This window comes from Symphalangus syndactylus, chromosome 1, assembly GCF_028878055.3.
Source record: "Symphalangus syndactylus isolate Jambi chromosome 1, NHGRI_mSymSyn1-v2.1_pri, whole genome shotgun sequence".
Taxonomy (NCBI): Eukaryota; Metazoa; Chordata; class Mammalia; order Primates; family Hylobatidae; genus Symphalangus; species Symphalangus syndactylus.
In genome coordinates, this window is record NC_072423.2 from 133,544,510 (window position 1) to 133,568,014 (window position 23,505).

Below are 23,505 nucleotides of genomic sequence, written 5' to 3' on the forward strand. Positions count from 1 at the left end.
GTGGTTCTCTTTATATCAAATGAGCAATAGGAATCTGTTGTTTAATGCTTCCCTAGCTCAAGTACTAAGAGGAACAGTCTTCTGAAACAACTTAAAAAAAAAAAAAAAAACCACACCCAGGTTTACCTAGGTGTGACCGATATGGACTCTAACTTTTAAAGAACATTGTCTAAATCAAAACATGTAATGATCGTTAAAAGAAATTTGCTGGCACATCTTGGAATGCCAACGTACACTATTCAGTACTTGCCACCTGTTACTCAATGGTAGATTACAGCATTTGAGCCTGATGCCTGAGCAAACTATGTGGTGATCAGTGACTTTAACCTGACTTGGAAAAAGTCAGCACTGCAAAAGAAACAATGAGATGAATGTTAGCCTGTCTAGGGGTCAGTTCCAGAACGCTTCCTACCTGTGTTATTTGACCATGACAGTGCTTCCAGGCTTTATTTATTTATTTTTATTTTTTGAGACAGAGTTTTGCTCTGTCGCCCAGGCTGGAGTGCAGTGACGTGATCTCGACTCACTGCAAACTCCACCTCCTGGGTTCAAGCAATTCTGCCTCAGCCTCCCGAGTAGCTGGGATTACAGGCACCTGCCACCGTGCCTGGCTAATTTTTTGTATTTTTAGTAGAGATGGGGTTTCACCATGTTGGCTAAGCTGGTCTCGAACTCCTGACCTCAGGTCATCTGCCCTTGGGTCACGTAATCCTGTAATCTGGGATTACAGGTGAGAGCCACCATGCCTGTCGAGACTTTAGTTTTGATAAACATAGTTTCTTCTGAATAAGTATATGCATAATAGAATTCAGAAACAGACATAAACATAGTTTGGTATATATTCATAAAAAAATTGAAGAGAACTCAAAAATTATTATTTTATTAAGGATGCTGTGTGATATGGTTTGGCTGTGTACCCACCCAAATCTCATCTTGATATCTTGTGTTCTCATCTTGAGATCCACATGTTGTGGGAGGGACCTGGTGGGAGATAATTGAATCAAGGGGGCAAGTCTTTCCCTTGCTGTTCTCATGATAGTGAATAAGTCTCACAAGATGTGATGGTTTTATAAAGAGGTGTTCCCTTGCACAAGTTCTCTCTCTTTGCCTGCTGCTATCCATGTGAGATGTGACTTGTTCCTCCTTGCCTTCCACCATGATTGTGAGGCCTCCCCAGCCACGTGAAACTCTAAGTCCATTAAACCCTTTTTCCAATATAAATGACCCAGTCTCTGATATGTCTTTATCAGCAGTGTGAAAATAAACGAATACACTGTGACATACTCTTTTAAAGCACAGCAACATAGAATTGCTGTATAATCACTTGATATAAAAATCAAGTGAATGTCAAAGAGAATTGTATTTCACAGATTGTAAAATGTATCTTGATCAGTTTTATATATGCCACTTTTTGTGTTAAGTCACGTTTATTGGGTATTATTTTACATACAGTGATATTCATCATTTTTAATGTACAGTACTGTGAGTTTTGGCAAATGCATCTATAGAGTTGTGTAACTAACATGATCAAGAAATAAAATAGTGGCCAGGCATGCGGACTCACGCCTGTAATCTCACCACTTTGGGAGGCTGGGGCAGGCAGATCACTTGAGATGAGGAGTTCAAGACCAGCCTGGCAACAAGGTGAAACCCCATCTCTACTAAAAATACAAAAATTAGCTGGGCATGGTGGCACATGCCTGTAATCCCAGCTACTCTGGAGGCTGAGGCAGGAAAATTGCTTGAACCTGGGAGGCGGAGACTGCAGTGAGTCAAGATCATGCCACTGCACTCCAGCCTGGGCAACAGAGTGAGACTCCGTCTAAAAAAAAATTAATAAAAAATAAAGTGATGTTTTATATTGTGATAATACAAAATTTCTATTCTTCTTAAGTGAGAACTTTGTTGATTAGAGAGCATACTGGGAAATGATTAAAAGGGTTTTTTTTTTTTGAGACTGTCTCGCTCTGTCACCCAGGCTGGAGTGCAGTGGTGAGATCTCAGCTCACTGCAACCTCCGCCTCCTGTGTTCAAGCGATTCTCCTACCTCAACCTGCAGAGTAGCTGGGATTACAGGCGCACACCACCACATCCAGCTGATTTTTGTATTTTTAGTAGAGACAGGGTTTCGCTATGTTGGCCAGGCTGGTCTCGAACTCCTGACCTCAGATGATCCGCCCGCCTCGGCCCCCCAAAGTGTTGGGATTACAGGTGTGAGCCACTGTGCCCATCATAAAAGGGAATTTTTGAAGTACCAATAGAGGACTCTACCAAATAGGTTATTTCTTAAAACCTGAAGGTAAGGATAAATCAAATCTCATTGTATAACTTATCTACATTATACTTAAAAATATATAACATTTAAAATTAAATGTTCTTTAATAAAATTTTTTTTTTTTAGAGACGGAGTTTCACTCTTCTCGCCCAGGCTGGAGTGCAGTGGTGCAATCTTGGCTCATTGCAACCTCGCCCCCTGAGTTCAAGCAATTCTCCTGCCTCAGCGTCCCCAGTGGCTGGGATTACAGGCGTGCGCTACCACGCTCAGCTAATTTTTTCTTGTATTTTTAGCAGAGATGGGGTTTTGCCATGTTGGCCGGGGTGGTTTCAAACTCCTGATCTCAAGTGATCTGCCCTCCTCGGCCTCTGAAAGTGCTGGGATTATAAGCATGAGCCACCACCTCCGGCCATAAAATGCTTTTAAATATAAAGAAACAATATATGACCTTTGTTTTTACTGTCGATACAATTTTCATTAATATTAAAGTATAAAAAGACCAGGTGGCTGGAGGTGGTGGCTCATACCTGTAATCTTAACACTTTGGGAGGCGGACGGAGGTGGATCGCTTGAGGCCAGGAGTTCAAGAGCAGCCTGGCCTACATAGTGAAACTCCATCTCTACTAAAAATACAAAAAATCCCAGGAATTTCAGAGACTGAGGCGGGTGGCTCACTTGAGGTCAGGGGTTCAAGACCAGCCTTGGCAACATGGTGAAACCCTGTCTCTACTAAAAATACAAAAATTAGCCAGGCATGGTGGTGCATGCCTGTAATCCCAGCTACTCAGGAGGCTGAGGTAGGAGAATCATTTGAACCCGGGAGGCAGAGGTCGCAGTGAGCTGAGATTGCGCCATGGCACTCCAGCCTGGGCGATAGAGCGAGACTCTGTCTCAAAAAAAAAAAAAAAAAAAAAAAAAAAATTAAAAAAAAATTTGACAGATGTGGTGGTGGGCACCTGTAATCCCAGCTACTTGGGAGGCTGAGGCACGAGAATAGCTTGAACCGGGAGGCAAGGCAGAGGTTGCAGTGAGCTGAGATCATGCCATTGCACTCCAGCCTGGTGACAGAGCAAGACTCCGTCTCAGAAAAACAAAAACAAAAACCAAAAAACAAAAAATTAGCCAGGTGTGGTGGTGCATGCCCCTAGTCACATCTATTTGGGAGGCTGAGTCAGGAGAATCGCTTGAACCCGGGAGGCAGAGGTTGCAGTGAGCTGAGATAGTGCCACTGCACTCCAGCCTGGGTGAGAGAGACTCTGTCTCAAAAAAAAAAAAAAAAAAAAAAAGGACCAAGTATGGTGGCTCACACCTATAATTCTAGCACTTTGGGAGGCTGAGGAAGGAGGGATTCTTGAGCCCAGGAGTTTTAGACCAGCCTGTGCAACATAGTGAGACCCCTGACCCTACCAAAAAAAAATTAGCTGAGTTGGTGGCACGTGCCTGTGGTCCCTACTCAGGAGGCTGAGTTAGCAGGATTGCTTGAGTCTGGGATGTTGAGGCTGCAGTGAGCTGTGATCACACGATTGCACTCCAGCCTCAGTAACAGAGCGAGACCCTGTCTCAAAAAAGTTAAAAGTACAGTAAGACAGATACCCTCACCTTCTCCAATGATGCCCACTCTTAGAAGTGTCTTAACTTACTTCCAGAAGGGAATAGATACATAGATATATAATTCTTTTAGCTTGTAAAAAGAATCATAGTATAGCCATTGTTACTTACCTTGTGTTTTTTTGTAACTTAATAATATTCATAATATATTTTGAAACCCTTTCCTTCTCAGCACACCTGTCTAACTCATTCTTTTTAATCTTAAATTGCATTTCATCATTTGTAGTAGTAAAATAGATTTAACCAATCTCCCTTGACTGACATATTGATGATTACCAGTTTATTTTTCTATCAAAAATGTTTCAGTGACCATATGTGAACATATACTCTACCCACAGTATTTTTTTCTTTTCTTTTTTTTTGAGACAGACTCTCGCTCTGTCGCCCAGGCTGGAGTGCAGTGGCGTGATCTCGGCTCACTGCATGCTCTGCCTCCTGGGTTCATGCTATTCTCTTGCCTCAGCGTCCCCAGTAGCTGGGACTACAGGTGCCCGCCACCACGCCTGTATAATTTTTTTGTATTTTTTAGTAGAGATGGGGTTTCACTGTGTTAGCCAGGATGGTCTCGATCTCCTGACCTCGTGATCCGCCTGCCTCGGCCTCCCAAAGTGCTGGGATTACAGGGGTGAGCCACTGCGCCTGGCCCCTACCCACAGTATTTTAGAAGTGAAAAGAGATGAAAATGCCTCTTAAGTCTGGAAGGGGATGTGTTCCTATTGTAAAGGGAAAATAAATCTTGGAGCCCCCAAATCACTAAGCTAAAGGGAAAAGTCAAGCTGGGAACTGCTTAGGGAAAACCTGCCTCCCATTCTATTCAAAGTTATCCCTCTGCTCACTGAGATAAATGCATATCTGATTGCCTCCTTTGGAAAGGCTAATTAGAAACTCAAAAGAACGCAACCATTTGTCTCTCACCTACCTGTGACCTGGAAGCCCCCTCCCTGCTTGAGTTGTCCCGCCTTCCCAGACAGAACCAATGTATATCTTACATATATTGATTGATGTCTCATGTCTCCCTAAAATGTATAAAACCAAGCTGTGCCCCAACCACCATGGGCACACATTGTCAGGAACTACTGAGGCTGTGTCACCTGTGTGTGTCCTCAACCTTTGCAAAATAAACTTTCTAAATTAACCTGTGTCAGACTTTTGGGGTCCACACTGTGAAGGAACAGGTGCTCCAAGGAATGGTGATGATGGTGGTGTTACACTCTATGTGAATTATACATGTACACAGAGACTCCATGTTATGTAGCTTGATCTTAGTGATCTACATTCTTCTCTGTCTCTCTCCCTGGATGAATATCTGATCAATAATAGCCTCTCAAAATATCCACGAGTATACTAGCCTAGGTATTTTGTTGCTTCAGTGGAGACAACAAAATACCTAGGCTAGTATACTCCCGGATATTTTGAGAGGCCATTATTTAACCCAAATTATCCAAAGTATTGTCATTTCAACATGTAATGAATATAAGATTATTAACAAGATTACTTTCTTGGTGTGTATGTTAAATCTTTTAAACTTAAGCATATCTCAATTAAGACTAGCTACATTTCGGCCAGGCCCAGTAGCTCACGCCTGTAATCCCAGCACTTTGGGAAGCCAAGGCAGGTGGATCACAAGGTCAGGAGTTCAAGACCAGCCTGGCCAAGATGGTGAAACTCCATCTCTTCTAAAAATACAAAAATTAGTCGGGCGTGGTGGCGGGCACCTGTAACCCCAGCTACTTGGGAGGCTGAGGCAGAGAATCGCTTGAACCCAGGAGGCAGAAGTTGCAGTGAGCAGAGATCGCGCCACTGCACTCTAGCCTAGGCGACAGAGTCAGACTCTGTCTCAAAAAAAAAAAAAAAAAAAAAAAAAAAAAAAAAAGACTAGCTACATTTCAAGTCATTTCCCTCCGTAATACCCTCTAATGGTGGGTCTGCAATTTTGTGTAAAAAAAAAAATCCAATATCCTTAGCACTTACTCATTCAACATATTTTTGATGCCCACTATGTGCCAGGTACTCTGGGATGTTCCCAGTGACAAGGAACATCCTGCACTTGAGGAGTTTTCACTCTAATGAGAATATAAATTCCTCAGGGGCCTGGTATACAAGGCCTTTCCCTTTACATGAACCTGAGCCCACCTTTCTCCCACCTCGTGGTTTCCCAATCAGATAATAATTATAAGCGTTTATTGAGTGTTTCTTGCATGTAGATGCTATACTTGATGCTCTCATTTAATATTTATTGCAGTTCCCTTGAGGAGGGTACCACTATTATCCCCAAAACATCTTCTAAAAGGAGGCTTTTGGCTGAGCGTGGTGGCTCACACCTCAGTGTGTAATCCCAGCACTTTGGGAGGCTGAAGCAGGTGGATCACTTATTAGGAGTTGGAGACCTGCCTGGCCATAATGGTGAAACCCCGTTTATACTAAAAATACAAATTAGCTGGGCATGATGGTGCACGCCTGTAATCCTAGCTACTTGGGAGGCTGAGGCACGAGAATCGCTTGAACCTGGGTGGCAAAAGTTGCAGTGAGTTGAGATTGCACCACTGCACTCCAGCCTGGGTGACAGAGCGAGACTCCGTCTCAAAAAAAAAAAAAAAAAAAAAGAGGCTGGCAAGATGAGATAAAGACACAACTAGCACAAGGAGAATCGGCCGGGATAGTCTGCCCCCAGACCAGGCAGGCTTCACCACTGAGCAACCCTGATTCAGATCAATGTTGCTGATCTTGCTGTTGCTGTTACCTCTATCTGTAATGCCCTTCTCCCCCTCCCCCCCATTTATTTGATGATGTAATACTATAAAAGGAAAAAATTTTTTTCTTTTTTTGAGACAGAGTCTCACTCCCTCTCCCATGCTGGAGTGCAGTGGTGTGATCTCGGCTCACTGCAACCTCTGCCTCCCGGGTTCAAGCGATTCTCTTGTCTCAGCCTCCCGAATAGCTGGGACTATAGGTGCCTGGCTAATTTTTGTATTTTTAGTAGAGACAGGGTTTCACCATGTTGGCCAGGCTGGTCTTGAACTCTTGAACTCAAGTGATCCTCCTGCCTCAGCTTCCCAAAGTGCTAGATGACAGGCATGAGCTACTGCACCTGGTCGGAAAAACAATTTTTTCTTTCTACTCTCACACACCAAGCAATCTCCGGTGGACACCAACTGGGTATCCTATAATTACCTTCAATTCTGATGCTTCCTACCAGGAGATAGTGTCAGATCCCATTTGTTGAGGGCTCAGGCCCACAAGATAACCCCAACTTCAGATGCCAATCACAAGTAGTAGGTTGTTACCTGTACTTCTGACTGACCAGCTACAAACCAGAGTTCTCATCAATAATTTGTTGAGATGCCTCATATAACTCAGAGAAACACATTTACTGTTTTACTAGAAAGAATATTACAAAAGATAGAGATGTACAGCTAGATGAGGTGATGGAAAAGGCAAGTTATGGGGGCACGTGGAGCTCTCCTGCCCTCTCCAGCCACCTTCACATGTTCAGTAACCAGAAAGTTCATCAAATCTTGTTATTCCAGAGTTTTTATAGCATGTAATCCCTGCCTCCCTCTTCTTTCCCAAAGGTTGGTAGCTGGGCTGAAAATTCCAAGCCTCTAATCCTCTAATCAATTGGTGTTTCTGGTGACTGACCCCATTTCTGGTGACTGGACTATCTAGTGGTCCCACTGTAGGTAATCACATTAGTTAGCATAGACCCGGAAGTTATGAAAGTGTCTTGTTTTGAATAACAAAAGACGTTGCTATCACTCAGGAAATTCTAAAGGTTTTAGGAGTGAGTGCTATAATAGGAACCTAGGACAAAAACCAAATATGTTTTATATTATACCACGTATACCATCATGAATCAGTTTAAATCTACTACATTTCTCTATAGCTTTTCCAAACATCTTCATATTCACCTTTCTCCCACAGAGGGCAGCCTTATCCCCTCCCACCCTCAGTGGAATTCATTCCATTTCTTTCATTGAGGTTCCTAGGACTCAGAACTACACACATTGCTTTGTTGACAGTTGTTTATATATTGGTGTTTTGCACTCTGAACTCCATGAGATAGGGACAAGGTCTGTGTTTATTTCCTCATCTTTTGAATATTTATCTGTATGCCCAGCCTATAGAAATAAAGAACAATGAAGTAACTTTCCTTGTGTCTTTGCCCCGCTGAGGCTGCTCTGGTGCTCTTGAAAACACTATTCCAATGATTTTACTTTTCTTTATAGGATCAGATGATAGAAAACATTTAAATTTTAGCCATGACCAAGAAGAGGCAATGAAGATACATATAATTGCCAAAGAACCCTCTGCTAAAAGTTAAGAATGGTTTCACGTGGCCAGGTGCGGTGGCTCACACCTGTAATCCCAGCACTTTGGGAGGCTGAGGCAGGCAGATCACCTGATGTTGTCGGGAGTTTGAGACCAGTCTGATCCACATGGAGAAACCCCATCTCTACTAAAAATACAAAATTAGCCAGGCGTGGTGGTACATGCCTGTAATCCTAGCTACTTGGGAGGTTGAGGCAGGAGGATTGCTTGAACCCGGGAGGCGGAGGTTGCAGTGAGCCGAGATCGTACCATTGCACTCCAGCCTGGACAACAAGAGTGAAACTCCACCTCGAAAAAAAAAAAAGAATGGTTTCACACTTTTCAAAATACCAAAGAAGCTGCTCTCTGTCTTTATAAACTATACCTTGGCCTATAGAGAATTGTTCTTGGGAAGACTTCACTCCTCAGGATGGAGATCTTGCCAAGGAGTTTTTAGGATTATCTACTGCTCCAGATACTCAGGAAGTATTCTGAATTCAGGATACAGCTAAAACTCATTAACTTTAGGTACTACCACTTCATTGCTACTGATGAATTTAGGTTTACATTTACCTTTGTTTAGCAAATGTTTCCCTGTGCCACATTTCAAATTAATTTTTTTTTTTTTTTAATGGAGTCTGGACCTGTCCCCCAGGCTGGGGTGCAATGGCGTGATCTCGGCTCACTGCAACCTTGGCCTCCGGCGTTCAAACAATTCTCCTGTCTCAGCCTCCTGAGTAGCTCGGACTATAGGTGCCCGCCACCACGCCCAGCTAATTTTTATATTTTTAGTAGATATGGGGTTTCACCGTGTTGGCCAGGCTGGTCTCAAACTCCTGACCTCAGGTGATCCATTTGCCTTGGCCTCCCAAAGTGTTGGGATTACAGGCGTGAGCCACTGCACCTGGCCCCAGATGAATATTTAAAATATTCAAGAATACAATTTACTTTTCAGCACCTTGGAACACTTTGTAGCCATCTCTGGTTGCACAAAAGCAATTTTAACACATTATCTTCTTGAATGAACTTTGGCTGAGGTTGAATTAAGTGGGCAACTGAGTGACAAATTTAATAATTCAGATCTTTGCTACATTCCTCTTCTAGCAGTTGGGATGAAATGAGGAGCGGAAAAAGTGCATGGCAACAAAGACGTCACTAAAAAAATATTTGTGGATTAAATAAACCAATAATTTTTTCTCCTTGCAAGATAGATGAACAGAAATTCATTGTTTAGCAAGGTCTGCCAAGCATATATTTTTAAGACCTTCCTGAAGCTGACTATTTAACACTTTCAACTCTGGCACCATGGTTCTTGTCTCCTACTTTGTTCTTGTTACTATGGCCACATCCTCAGCTGCCATCTAAGATGCTCTTAGGTCTTAAGAAGAACAGATGTATCGCCCCACTTGTACATTTACTCATTTAACACATGTGCTGAGAGTTTACAGGGGCCAAACACTCATGTAGGCATAGGGATGTCTGAGAAAAAACCAAAAACCAAAAACCAAATTTGCTGTACACATGAAGCTTACATGGAGCTCGCATTTGTGCGTGTGTGTGTGTGTGTGTGTGTGTGTGTGTGTCTGTGTGTAGACAATAAGCATAATAAATCATAAAATATATAGAATGTTATAGCCAGACGCGGTGGCTCACAGCTGTAATCTCAGCACTTTGGGAGGCCAAGGTAGGTAGATCACCGGAGGTCAGGAGTTCTAGACCAGCCTGGTCAACATGGTGAAACCCCGTATCTACTAAAAATACAAAAAATTAGCTGGGTGCGGTGGCAGGCGCCTGTAATCCCAGCTACTCAGGAGGCTGAGGCAGGAGAATCGCTTGAACCTGGAGGGTGGAGGTTGCAGTGAGCCGAGATCGTGCCACTGCACTCCAGCCTGGGCAACAAAGTGAGGCTCCACCTCGAAAATAAATAAATAAATAAAAAAGAATGGTGCCAATAGTAAGAGCAGTTCCACTCACCAGAACTTAAAACCAGTATTTCTGTGGGCTTCAGCTTCCTCATCTGTAAAATGGAACTATAACATATTTTGTAGTATTGTTGTTTTGTTTGTTTTTGCTGCCCCAGTCAACGAAAGAGACACTCTATTGAGGCTCCAGGGAGGCTGCCCTTCGAGGAAGGAAGAGCCCTGACCTTCTTCTTGGGGTGCAGGTTGTTGGTGTGGTCGCACTTCTTGCAGCAGTTGACAGCACAGGGGTGCAGGCAAGCATAGCACTTGCAGCAGATCATTTTGTCACAGTTGTATTTCTGGGAGAGCTGGCAGAGGGAAGGCTCAATAATGCCACCTTGCAGGCACAGCACCAGGTGCAGGGTGGACTCTTTCCGGATGTTGTAGTCTGAGAGAGTTCGGCCATCCTCCAGCTGTTTGCCGGCAAGTATCAGATGCTGCTGGTCAGGTGGGATACCTCCTTGTCTTGAATTTTGGCTTTGACATTCTCAATGGTGTCACTTGGCTCGACCTCAAGGGTGATGGTCTTGCCCGTGAGGGTCTTCACAACGATCTGCGTCTCTGCATCTGCAGCTCGGCTGCCTTGCTGAAGAAAAAGAGGATGGCAGATATTGTGCAGTATTGAGAGGATTAGAAATGAAATATGTTTGCCAAATGTCACAGTCTCTAATTGTAGGCCTCTTTACATAGTAGCTATTAATAGAGGCACATCTGCTCTTGTACAAGTAAGTGAACAATGTGTGCTGGACTGGAAGTAACTCTCTGGGAAATTTAGGACAAAAGGGGACTAGGGCCCAAAGAAGGAATGAGTCATCCAGCATACCTAGCTACCTATTGCTGACAAAAAGCTTTACTAATACCCTGTTGGAGATGAATAGGATGTGAGCTCCGGATCCGCTGATGTATTTATATATCCTTCCATTGCACGGCTTCAGTTCTTCCCAACTAAACCTCTCCTTATCTTTTTTTATTTTATTTTTTATTTTTTTTGAGACAGGGTCTAGCTTTGTCGCCCAGGCTGGAGTGCAGTGGCGTGATCTCAGCTCACTGCAACCTCTGCCTCCTGAGTTCAAGAGATTCTTCTGCCTCAGCGTCCTGAGTAGCTGCGATTACAGGCGTGTGTCACCACGCCAGGCTAATTTTTGTATTTTTAGTAGAGACGGGGGGGTTTCATCATATTGGTCAGGCTGGTCTCGAACTCCTGATCTCAGGTGATCCGCCCGCCTCGGCCTCCCAAACTGTTGGGATTATAGGCGTAATCCACTGTGCCCGGCCAAATTTCTCATCTTTATGAAACACTCAAGAGAAACCTGTTAACAATAATGACAATTATCAGCATGCTATGTGCCAGGCACTTTTATGAATATAAATCCCTTTAATCCTTCAATGAGCCTGCGTGGCAGGTATTACAATCATTCGGTTACAGAAGGGATATTTGAGAGACGGCCTACAGGGTGGACTCAAGAATGTGGCAGCTGGCCGGGTGTGGTGGCTCACCCCTGTAATCCCAGCACTTTGGGAGGCCGAGGCTGGTGGATCACCTTAGCTCAGGAGTTCGAGACCAGCCTAACCAACATGGTGAAACCCCGTCTCTACTAAAAATACAAAAAGTTGCCGGTCGTGGTGGCGCGCGTCTGTAGTCCCAGCTACTCAGGTGGCTGAAGCAGGAGAATAGCTTGAACCCAGGCAGCGGAAGTTGCAGTGAGCCGAGATCATGCCATTGCACTCCAACCTGGGCTGGTGCAAGACTCCGTCTCAAAAAAAAAAAAAAAAAAGTGGCAGCTGTCGTGGTGCTTAGTGGGCGAGCAAGCACAGGAGGACACCTGGTCAAGTGTACCCCATCTTTCACGGTCCCTGAGTTGGGGTTCGTGCCTACTGGACAGACAGAAAAGAAACTTTGAGGAGTCGTGAAGACTCATTAGTTGCTTCGGAGGGTTATCCTGGGCGTCCTTGAGAGAGGTGGCGTCCTTCTTCCCTGCAGCCTCTAAAGAATGTAGTTAGGAGCCAAGGGAGGTGGTGACCCCCCCACCCCATTGAGAACGTCAGGGGAGCTTCCGACTTGAAAAACTAGTTAGACGCTCAGCTTCGGTCAATTAAGCTTATACAAAGAGAGGCGGTGCGTCCTGAGGAGGTGGCACGGGGGGAGGCGGGCGGAAGTCCGCCAGCCGCCGATTGGCTGGGACAAATGTCCGTCCTGCCTCCCTCCCGCCCCATCTCCCGGTGGCCTAGCGGCGCGGCCCGCGGGCGCGCTGAGGAGGCTGACGGTGCCAGACTGGCAGGGGGCGTGACCCGAGGAGGCGGGGCTGGGGGGCGTGTCTTGCCTGGCCCCGGCGCCGCGCTCGTCACGGTTTGCGGCTCCGCCCCCGAACCCCTCCTCCTACGCGGCTCTCCTCCTTCCCGCTCGGTCCTCCGGTTCGCTCAGTTCTAGCTTCAGGTTCCACGCCGCGGCCTCGCTCTCCTACTAGAGCCAGCCCAGCAGTCGCAGCGCGCACACGCACGCCCCGCGTCTCCCGCGCCCGGCGCCCGGCTCTCCCCACGCGCGCACACCTAGCGCACGGACGCACCAACGTTTGTCCTCGCGCGCCGGGGGGCTCGGCGGCGGCGGCGGCGGGGGCAGCGGCAGAAGCAGGCAGACCGCGCAGGGCAGTACCGTAGCGGCCGTCACGGGCTGGCCGGCCGGCCATGGAGGCTGATGGGGCCGGCGAGCAGATGAGACCGCTACTCACCCGGGTAACGAGCAGGGTGAGGGCGCCGCGGCGGTGGGGCTCCTCGGCAGGGGGAGGGCACGGGGCGAGGCAGACAAAGGCGGGGGGCGCGGCGGGCGTCGCGGCTCGGCCACCTAGTCCCAGACACGTCGCCCCTCCACCTCCCGGCGGCCGGCGCGCCTCGCCATCCCCTTTGTGTGGCGGCCTGGGGCGCGGTTGCGAGGGGGCCGGCGGCTGCGCCCGGGAGGCCCGAGTCGGGGCGGCCGGCGGCGCGCCGCGGGCATCCTCTGCGCGGCTCAAGCGGGACCCCGACATCTCCGCAGAGGCCGCCTGTGACCCCGACCATCCATCCCTTCGCTCAGCGCTCACCTCCCCTGTTTCTTAGCGCTCTCCCCAGGCGGGGTCCCGGTTCCGGTTGCCTTGGCGCAGGAGTTTCAGATTAGCCCTCGAAAACCTATCTTTCTTCTCCTTCTAAGGAGGACGGCGGCTCCACCTGTCTCTAGCCCCAGGCAGTGGTGAAGAGCTGGTTGAATCTTTCCCCCTCTTTCCGAGTGTCCCCTCCCGCTCCGCGGTGCGCTTTGTTCGGTGAGTTCTCCGGCCGCGTGGACTGGCCGCGCTCCTTCCCGGCCAAGGCTCTTTCGCTGTTGCCTGCCGGGTCCGCCTTCTCCACTGGCTGGAACCCGGGGAGTATCCTCCTGCCGCAGGCCAAGTAGAAGGAGGAGGGTGTCCTGAGCTGTCTGGTGCTGCTTCTTTAACTCAGCTAGCAAGATCGCGTTTCCTACTGAGACTGGCTTTGGTTTCAGGGTTAGAAGGGAATGGGGATGGACTTAAGGCCGGTGTTCCCATTTATGATGATGGGTGAATGGCCCGTGCTCAAGAAGCGGACTTCCTGCTTTCATTAGAGCACATGCGTCCCCGCAGTTGTCTCTTTCTTTCTCCTTTCCAAGTTCGTGACTCAAAGGAGATGGAAGTATTCTAAATTTTCCTACTTCTAATTTTTACTATGCAACCAGCAAAGGCGGGAAGGTTGCAGGGAAAATTGTCCGGTCTTTCACAACTAAGAGGAAAATTACTTCTCCTATGTTTTTATTCAAGAGTTGTCTTTAAAACTGCCTGCCGGCTTTCCCTTTTAACTTTTAGGATTATAGTTAAGGTTATGGAAAGTAGTCATTCATTAGTTCAGTACGTTCATGTAAGTTCTCTAACATAGAGGAAAACTCAGTCACCAGACAGTGAAGTCATTTAGCAGTGGTTATTGGAAGATCATTCACAGTGATGGTAATGGAATACTGGAAACTCATCCTAAATAATCTGTAATTATTATTATTATTATTTCGAGACAGAGTCTCGCTCTGTCTTCCAGGCTGGAGTGCAGTGGTGCGATCTCGGCTCACTGCAACGCACTCTGCCTCCTAGGTCCAAGCGATTCTCCCGCCTCGGCCTCCAGAGTAGCAGGAATTACAGGCACGCACCACCATGCCCAGCTAATTTTATGTATTTTTAGTAGAGACGGGGTTTTGCCATGTTGGCCAGGCTGGTCTGGAACTCCTGACCTCAGGCAATCCGCCTGCCTCGGCCTCCCAAAGTGCTAGGATTACAGGCGTGAGCCACCGCGCCTGGCCTTCTGTAATTCTTTGTGTAGCCTTTGAATAAACTGTTTTATAGTACTTTCTCTGTGTGTTTCAAGTATGATGTTGTCTGTTCTTAAATTTATTTGCAAATTCTCAATTGAGCAGTAAAGTGCATTCGAGTTTTCACGGAGCTGGATAGAAACTATGGTGTGTTCTCAAATTTTGCATGCCTAGCTAGTAGAGGAAGCATATGATAAGGCCATTGCCCTCCAAATTATTCATTCATTCATTGTAATAACACTTATTTAGACTAGTGTTTATGCGATTTAGACTATTATTTACACTACTTACTGTAGTGTCCAACAAGGCAGAACCAACTCCATCCTAATATTTATTTATTTATTTTTGAGACGGAGTTTCGCTCTGTCACCCAGGCTGGAGTGCAATGGCCTGATCTTGCCTCACTGCAACCTCCGCCTCCCAGGTTCAATTGATTCTTTGGCCTCAGCCTCCCGAGTAGCTGGGATTACAGGCATGTGCCACCATACCCGGCTAATTTTGTATTTTTAGTAGAGATGGGATTTCACTGTTGGTTAGGCTGGCCTCGAACTCCTGACTTCAGGTGATCCACCCACCTTGGCCTCACAGAGTGCTGGGATTACAGGTGTAAGCCATGGCGCCCTACCCAACTCTATCCTAATAGAAGTGGTATTTGAGTTGGGAGACAGATGACAAAGGAATTATTAAACACTGCTGTTAATGATGTGGTAGGGGAGCACTTTAGAAGGGTAAACCTCCTAAGTCTTTGAGAAGATAAGGCTTGGTTACAGTTAACGTATATAAATCAATAATAGAAATCAAATACAGTAAACTAGCATATAGTCTAAGAATAGAATGGGAGAATAGTAAAGCTGTAGGTTGAACTGATTTGAAAACAGGAAAGAGAAACTATTGGCTTTGATAAAATTAAATCTTTGCTCACCCGGTTTTGGTAAATGAAAGTCGTAAAAGTGAGAGATTATGATATTCATCAGTCACAACTCTTAACTCGCAGCAGACTGCTCAGCATAGCCAAAAAGTAGAACAAATTAATATTCATAAAATCCCATCTTAGATTTGTAATTATGCAAAAAGATGTTGAATAGATTGGTGGCAGTTTATATTACTCTGAAATTGGAGCCCATCTGTTTCATAGTTCAGCCTCGGTTGCTTCTGCTCCTAAAATTCTCTAATTTTCACTGATCAGGGTGTTGGGATAGAGAGAGGAAAGTCATTAATCTTGAAAAAATGTAACTTGTCTTTTGCTTTTGCTGTAAAGCCTCATAATTGTAAGCCTCACTTGGAATTCATTCGTCAGTCTTTTTCTGTTGTTGTTGTCCGTCTTATTTTCCAGTATAGGTTAAATCCTTTTATAAATAGCATGGTTTAGAAGGTTTCTAAGTTTTAGCAGATAATCTACTTTCTTTTAAGCAGTGCATGATTTAAGACAATTCTGATAGCACTGACATTTTAGGACCATGATATTTTTCCATGATTTTGTTATGATTTTATTCATTTTGCACATATTTATTAAATATCCTATAGGTGCCAGGTAATGGGGATATAGTCAAACAAGGTAGACAGAATCCTGCCTTCGCTGAGTTTATTTGGCATATGGTGTGAACACAGTGATGGCATTTACATTTCTGCTTTCCATTTGTGAGTGCCAGTTAAAACATTTCATGAGTCTGTAAGAAATTAAAAAAAAAAAATAGTCATTAGAATAAATGACAGACCCAAACAACCCAGTATGAATTCAGTAGTGATTGGCAAATGGAAGTTTTTTTTTGTGGGTCTGTAAGTAGGCATTCTCTTTGGGGAACTGCAGTTACGTATTGATAATAGGTATTGATATGGCACCCTAGGAATAGTATCAGGATTTCAATTACCCTATTGCCTTATTCTAAGTGTCTTTGGGCCACAATCCATGGAGTTGTAATAAAGGGAGAGAGCAAATCTGAAACTGTAGGACAAGGCTGGGTGCTGTGGCTCATCCTGTAACCCCTGTACTTTGGGAGGCTGAAGTGGGAGGATCGCTTGAGCCTAGGGGGTTCGAGACCAGCCTGGGCAACATAGTGGGACCCTGTCTCTACAAAACATAATTTCCCAGGTGTGTTGGTGCTCGCCTGTAGTCCCAGCTACTTGGGAGGCCGAGACAGGAGGATCACTTGGGCCTGGGAGGTTGAGGCTGCAGTGAACTGTGATTATGCCATTGCACTGCAGCCTGGGTGACAAGAGTGAAGCCCTGTCTCAATACAAGATGAAACAAAACTGTAGGACATTTGAGTTAGATTGATGAATCGTTTTGCCTCGTAATTGAGACTGGGAAGTACACAGGTTTTCTTCTAAGAGCTTAGAGAATTTTGTTACATTAGACTTGTTATTTGAATAGGTTAGAATACAGAGCCAAAGTAACCTGGTATTGGAGGAACCTGGTATATTATTTTAGTGGTATGTGGTGTGCTAACCAATATATTCTAAAACTTTGCTAGTTATAATTGTCAACATCCTGTAATGGGTGTTTTCTTCCTCTTTTCCTCCCCCTCCTTCTTAGTGTATCTTACCACAAATATGATCTTAAAGTGGATAGGATCTGCAACTGACTAAACTGTGTGGGCCATTTAGGCGCTTAGAGATATTTCCATAGAGTTAATGTTAAAGATTAGTTACAGATCAGTATAGTTTTTGATTTATACTATAGTTTCTTGTTGATGATTACAATTTCCTCTGTAGCTATCACTTTTTATGCATACAGTATTTTTAGTTTTGTAATAAGCAGTGAATTTTACCTCTGTTTTCATTTAGCAGGCAAAATACACAACAAAATGTGTATTTTGTTGCATTTTTGCAATTTGGACAAATTTAGGATTATTTGCAATTATAATGGTGACAAATCATAAAAGGTCTTTGGTTGATATAGTGTTACGGTAGTGTTTGGCAGTGCTGCTGTTGACAATCTTCCTTAAGGCAGAGGGCTAGCTGATTAAAGTAGACTAGTTTGCCTAAATTAGTGACTCTTTCCTTCCATGGACTAGACATTTTCAAATGACTGTTAAAATAAGAGAGTGGCCTAATACTTCTTTTTTGTTGTTGTTATTGAGGCAGGGTCTCATGCTCAGGGTTGTCCAGGCTGAAGTGCAGTGGTACCATCATGGCTCACTGCAGCCCCGACTTCCCGGGCTCACGTGATCCTCCCACCGCAGCCTCCTGAATAGCTGGGAATACAGGCACACCGCCACGTCTGGCTAATTTTTTGTATTTTTAATAGAGGCAGGGTTTCAACATTTTGCACAGGCTGATGTCGAACTCCTTGGCTCAAGCAATCCACCCTCCTCTGCCCCCCAAAGTGCTGGGATTACAGGCGTGAGCCATATACCTTGGCAACACGTCTTTTCAGTACTTGGTTTAGAAAGTTAATGTGTTTATAATATAGATGTGCATTTTATCTGGAGCTGATATGCCAATACAGACAGGTTCTAGTTTGGCGTTTTGTTTTTTTTTTTTCCCTGAGACAGGGTTCTCACTCTGTCACCCAGGCCGGAGTGCAGTGGCACCAACTCGACTCACGGCAACCTCCACCTTCTAGGTTCAAGAGATTCTTGTGCCTCAGCCTCCCCAGTAGCTGGGATTACAGGGGTGTGCCACCACGCCCCTCTCTCTCTCTCTCTCTTTTTTTTTGTTGTATTTTTAGTAGCGACAGGGTTTCACTACGTTGGCCAGGCTGGTCTTGAACTCCTGACCTCAAATGATCCACCTGCCTCGGCCTCCCAAAGTGCTGGGATTACAAGCATGAGCCACTGTGCCTGGCCTAGTTTGGCGGTTTTAAGCAGATTTTCAGATTTCTTGCAAAGAGGATGTTTTAAAATGTTTTAATTTTTCTTAAGCCATTTTAGTGAGCGTACTTAAGCAGTTTTCAGTATCAAGGGGTTAAAGCATAGTCCACTGTTGATAGTGAAATAGGGAAGATGCTTTAATGTTGTTGGTTGTTTTTTTTTTTTTTTTTTTTTTGAGGCAGAGTCTCGCTCTTTCGCCCAGGAGTGCAGTGGCATGATCTTGGCTCAGTGCAACCTCCGTCCCCCGGGTTCAAGTGATTCTCCTGCCTCAGCCTCCCAGGTAGCTGGAATTACAGGCGCACGCCACCATGCCCAGCTAATTTTTGTATTTTTAGTAGAGACAGGGTTTCACCATGTTGGCCAGGCTGGTCTCAAACTCCTGACCTCAGGTCATCCGGCCGCCTCAGCCTCCCAAAGTGCTGGGATTACAGGTGTGAGCCGCCGCACCCTGCCTGCTTTAATGTTTTAAATGACCTTTTTTTCTCATTTTTCAGAGAATTTTATGTGAACTAGTATCATTTGGTTCTGATTCTGTTCATTCACATCTTAGACAGTAGAGAAGTTGTCTTCTCCCTCTCTGGATTCCAGGACTGTATTGCTTCTTTTCAGTCAGATTTCCCAATTTGGAAAAGCTGTTGAATTGTATATCATCTCTGATTAGGAACATGAGAAATGGTTATACTTTTGACAGTAGATTCACACTTGGAAGATGCCTCTTTTATTTCGTTACAGAAAGGAGTGTGGAATGGTTTTCAAAAGAGCATGAAAGCCGGGCGTGGTGGCTCACGCCTGTAATCCCAGCAATTTGGGAGGCTGAGGCAGGTGGATTGCCTGAGCTCAGGAGTTCGAGACCAGTCTGGGCAACACGGTGAAACCCCGTCTCTACTAAAATACAAAAAATTACCAGGGCGTGGTGCTGTGCACCTGTAATCCCAGCTACTTGGGAGGCTGAGGTAGGATGAGGCAGAAGAATCACTTGAACCCAGGAGGTGGAGGTTGCAGTGAGCCAAGATCGTACCACTGCACTCCTGGGCAACAGAGCAAGACTCCATCTCCAAAAAATAAAAAAAAAAAAAAGGGCTCTGAGAAACCTTATAATAAATAAAGACATTAAACTTTGATGGGGAGAGAATGCAGCTTAATATTACATGGTATTGCCAAACAGAGATCTTTGATTATTCCAGCCTAATGAGAAACAGAAGAGAAGGGGACGAGCAGTGGTTTGGTATCAACCATGGGTTCAGATCTTAGCTTAGCCTCCAATGGTAGGGCCTGAAAATTTTTAGAAAATCTCTGCCCATGAGTTCACATCTTTAACACAGAGATACTAATAAGTGATTAAATGAGAGACCTAATACGATGCGTTGTTCAGAGCAGCTTTCTCTAAAAAGTTACCTGTTGACTAACTTGCCACACAGCAAAGGACAAAATCATAAATCTTACATTAGGATTTACATCAATGCAAGAAACATGACATTCCTCCTGCCCAGTGCTAGAATTAGAGGAAGAGTATGGTAGAACCTTCAATGGAGTTTCATTATTTCTTCTGAGGGGCTAGAATAATGCTGAAGTTATTAATTCAGAGTTAGCTGTAGTAGTTTCCTTCTATTTTTAAAAGGTTTTATTATGTAAGTTTTGTGAATTAAGTTGCTAATGTTATAGAAATTAAGTATCTGATATTTGCCTCTCTGCCTCCAGATTCCCTGATGGCTGGGGATAGAGTTTTCCTGGGTCATTCATTGCTAAATTCTCAATTAACATTGAACAAATGTATTTGTTCAATGGATGAATGTTAGGATGATGTATTAGTCTGTTATGACACTGCTATAAAGAACTATAAAGAACTACCTGAGACTGGGTAGTTGATGAAGGAAAGAGGTTTAATTGACTCACAGTTCTGCAGGCTGTACAAGAAGCATGGCTAGGAGGACTCAGGAAACAAATATGGCAGAAGGGGAAGCATGCAAGTCTTCACATAGTGGCGGGAGAGAGAGAAGTGGGAAGTGATACACACTCTCAACCAGATCTCATGAGAACTAACGAGAGCAATGAGGGGGACATCTGCCCCCATGATTCAGTCACCTCCCACCAGGCCCCTTCTTCAACATGAGGGGATTACAGTTTGACATGAGATTTGGGTGGGGACAGAGCCAAACGATAGCAGATGATATCATGACTCAATAAGATTTGAAATTGAATATACTGCTAGTTAATTGTTAAGTAATACGTTATATGGCTTTTATTTATGGTATTAACCATTAAGAAAAAGAATGCTACTTTGCTTGATAGAACTGCCAGTAGAAGAGAATGTTTCTTGCCTTGGTTCCTTGAGTGAGAATGTTGAGTAAATGCAGTAAATGCAAGTTGGATTGATTCCAAAGAATACATAACATTTTTTAAACCTGAGAGAAAATTTTAGGCAAGTGAATATTAAGCACCATTAAAATGAAAATTTTATGAAAATTTATCCTGTTTTCACCAATTTTAAATACATTTACACTGATTGTTGGAAAACTGGGTATTTTACTTAAATCTTAATACTTGTGTTATTTTGCTTCATGAAAAGCAGTGACTTTTGATATATATGATTATAAAACCACCAATGACAAGCAATTTCAGGTTCCAGATGTCAGCTGTTATATGTATTGGTTTGAAATTATGCTATTCTATTCTTTAGAATTATTACTTACATAATATAATTTCTTTCTGTTCATCTGCTTTTAATTTTGTGATATTGAGGTTTGTGGACCCTCTTCGTGAACTCTGCCTCCCTAACTTGCCAATCCATGCATAAATGTTTATACAGGTGCTGTAATTAGCCAATGCACTGACTCAGTAGAGTCCTTTCAGTAATATTTTGTCTTTTTTGTTGTTTTGTTCATAATCCCAAATGACCTTAATTATAAAATGTCCAAGAGGAACTTCCTTATCCATTTTTGCATATGCCATTAGCAGTATCCTTGGGATAAGATTTTGTTATAAGCCTGTTTGTATCTGGGGAAGTTGGTCATTTGTTAGGAATAAGGGATTCATTCAGTCTAAAATTGGCCTTCGTTTGGCCTTTCATTTTATCTTATTGAGCTATTTTATTCAGTAATAGGAAATTCAGTAAATAATCATAGACTCTAACCCTCATTTTCAAAACAAGGTAAAATTTGGGGGTGGCTTAACCTAGATGTAACAAGTACGTGTTTGGGTTTCAGATATACCTGGGTTCCCTATTTCTAATCTGCCACTTAGGTGGCTTTGGGCAACTGACAACTTTGAATCTCATTTTTCTCATTTGCAAATTGGAATTACTATATTAAACTTATCTCGTAGGGCTCGTCTTAGGATCAGGTAGAATACTGTGTATAAAATGCTAAATGTGCCTCTTGGAAACTTACTATTAATAATCAGCCTGTGTTCTTATGGAATGTCCTACATAATAAAATTCTAAAAGAGTTTATGTACAGAATGAGGACAGAGAAAAACATCTTGGCTGTCCTTAAACCCCTGGTGTTTAGATATTCCAGATAACTCTGTGGGCAGGGATTTGATACTGGTTTTTTTTTTTTTTTGAAACGGAGTCTCGCTCTGTCGCCCAGAGTGCAGTGGCGCAATCTTGGCTCACGGCAACCTCCACCTCCCAGGTTCAAGCGATTGTCCTGCCTTGGCCTCCCAAGTAGCTGGGATTACAGGCATGCGCCATCATGCCTGGCTAATTGTTTTATGTTTGTAGTAGAGATGGGGTTTCACCATGTTGGCCAGGCAGGTCTCGAACTTCTGACCTCAAGTGATCTGGCAAAGTTCTGGGATTATATGCGTGAGCCACCGCGCCTGGCCTGATACTGGTTTATTGCCTAAAGCTTCACATTTTAAAGGATATGACGTGTTGACAAAATTGTTTAAAAGCCTAGTTAAAGCACAATATAATTATCTTCCTTCATTTATTTTGAGACAGAGGCTTGCACTGTCTGCCGGAGTCACTGTCTCCATGAGTCTTGTATTGTCGCACGAGCTGGAGTGCAATGACGTGATCTCATTTGCCTCCCGGGTTCAAGTGATTCTCCTGCCTCAGCCTCCCGAGTAGATGGGATTACAGGTGCCCACCACCATGCCAGGCTAATTTTTTGTATTTTTAGTAGAGACCGGGTTTCACTATGTTGGCCAGACTGGTCTCAAACTCCTGAGCTCGTGATCTGCCTGCCTCGGCCTCCCAAAGTGCTGGGATTACCTTTAAATGATTTAACCATTTTGACAAAATATTTAAAATGTGATATATCTCTCTTTTTAAAAATAGAGTACTGATCACTAACTAGCTTTAGACTGTTTTTAAAACTTACCTTGTGTTTAACTGTTTTATCATTGAATTTCTTACCTGTTGTAGATTTGTTATTGATAACAAATGAAATCACAGTTATTTAATCAAGGCCTCTGTTATTTCACTTGTTTACTCTCTGAGACACAAATTTTACCTCCTAAGACTGCTTTCTGATTCTTGTTGTAGATAGCTTGTTTTGATGAGATCTTGCTGTATCTTTTTGATAATGTTAGACTTAAAATTTAGTGTCTAGAGTATAGAAAGTCAGAGAGCTTAGCATAGTGCTCAGCCGAACAGGCGTAAGATAGTTTCTAGTTGTTATTCCGTTGAGGCAGGACGATAATAAATTATACTTTATAAAGGGTTCATATTCATAGTTTCATCTTAAATTTACCATTTATGTATTTTTCCTGTAGTGTGAAATAAGAATTACCATGAATTTTATTGAGTAAAGTGATAGTCTTCTAAATTTTGTGTACACACACAATTTGTGCACATACACTCTTTGTGATTTTATATATGTATTTGTATTATTAGATAACTTAAAAGATGTTTACGAATTTCCAGAATAACTATGTAGCATTGAATTTTGTTGGGTTAATATACTCAATCTGCCTTTTTTTTTTTTGAGATGAAGTCTCAGTCTGTCACCCAGGCTGGAGTGCTGGTATGATCTCGGCTCACTACATCCTCCACCCCCCGGGCTCAAACAATCCTCCCACCTTAGCCTCCTTAGTAGCTGGGACTACAGGCATGCACCACCACACTTGGATAATTTTTTGTATTTTTGGTTTTGCCATGTTGCCCAGGCTGGTCTCAAACTCCTGAGCTCAAGTGATCTGCCTACCTTGGCCTCCCAAAGTGCTGGGATTACGGGCATGATCTTGGCCTCAAGCTGCCTA

General features: G+C 44.0%; 1 protein-coding gene and 1 pseudogene across 13 annotated transcripts in view; one reads left to right on the forward strand and one right to left on the reverse strand.

The window, feature by feature from the left end:
• Positions 1-8,510: 8,510 nt before the first annotated feature.
• Positions 8,511-12,836, reverse strand: LOC129489210 (uncharacterized; annotated as a pseudogene).
• SLC4A7 (solute carrier family 4 member 7) overlaps positions 12,422-23,505 on the forward strand; it is a 110,892-nt gene continuing 99,808 nt past the window's right edge. For 3 of the 13 annotated variants that reach the window (XM_055285100.2, XM_055285110.2, XM_055285129.2), the window contains exon 1: positions 12,527-12,894. In XM_055285100.2, coding sequence (XP_055141075.1) covers positions 12,835-12,894 — 60 coding nt within the window. In that variant the 5' untranslated portion in view covers positions 12,527-12,834. Of the gene's footprint in view, positions 12,895-13,126; positions 13,443-23,505 lie in introns of those variants that run through there. The other 10 variants (XM_055285180.2, XM_063636989.1, XM_055285198.2 and 7 more) reach the window with 8 other exon arrangements.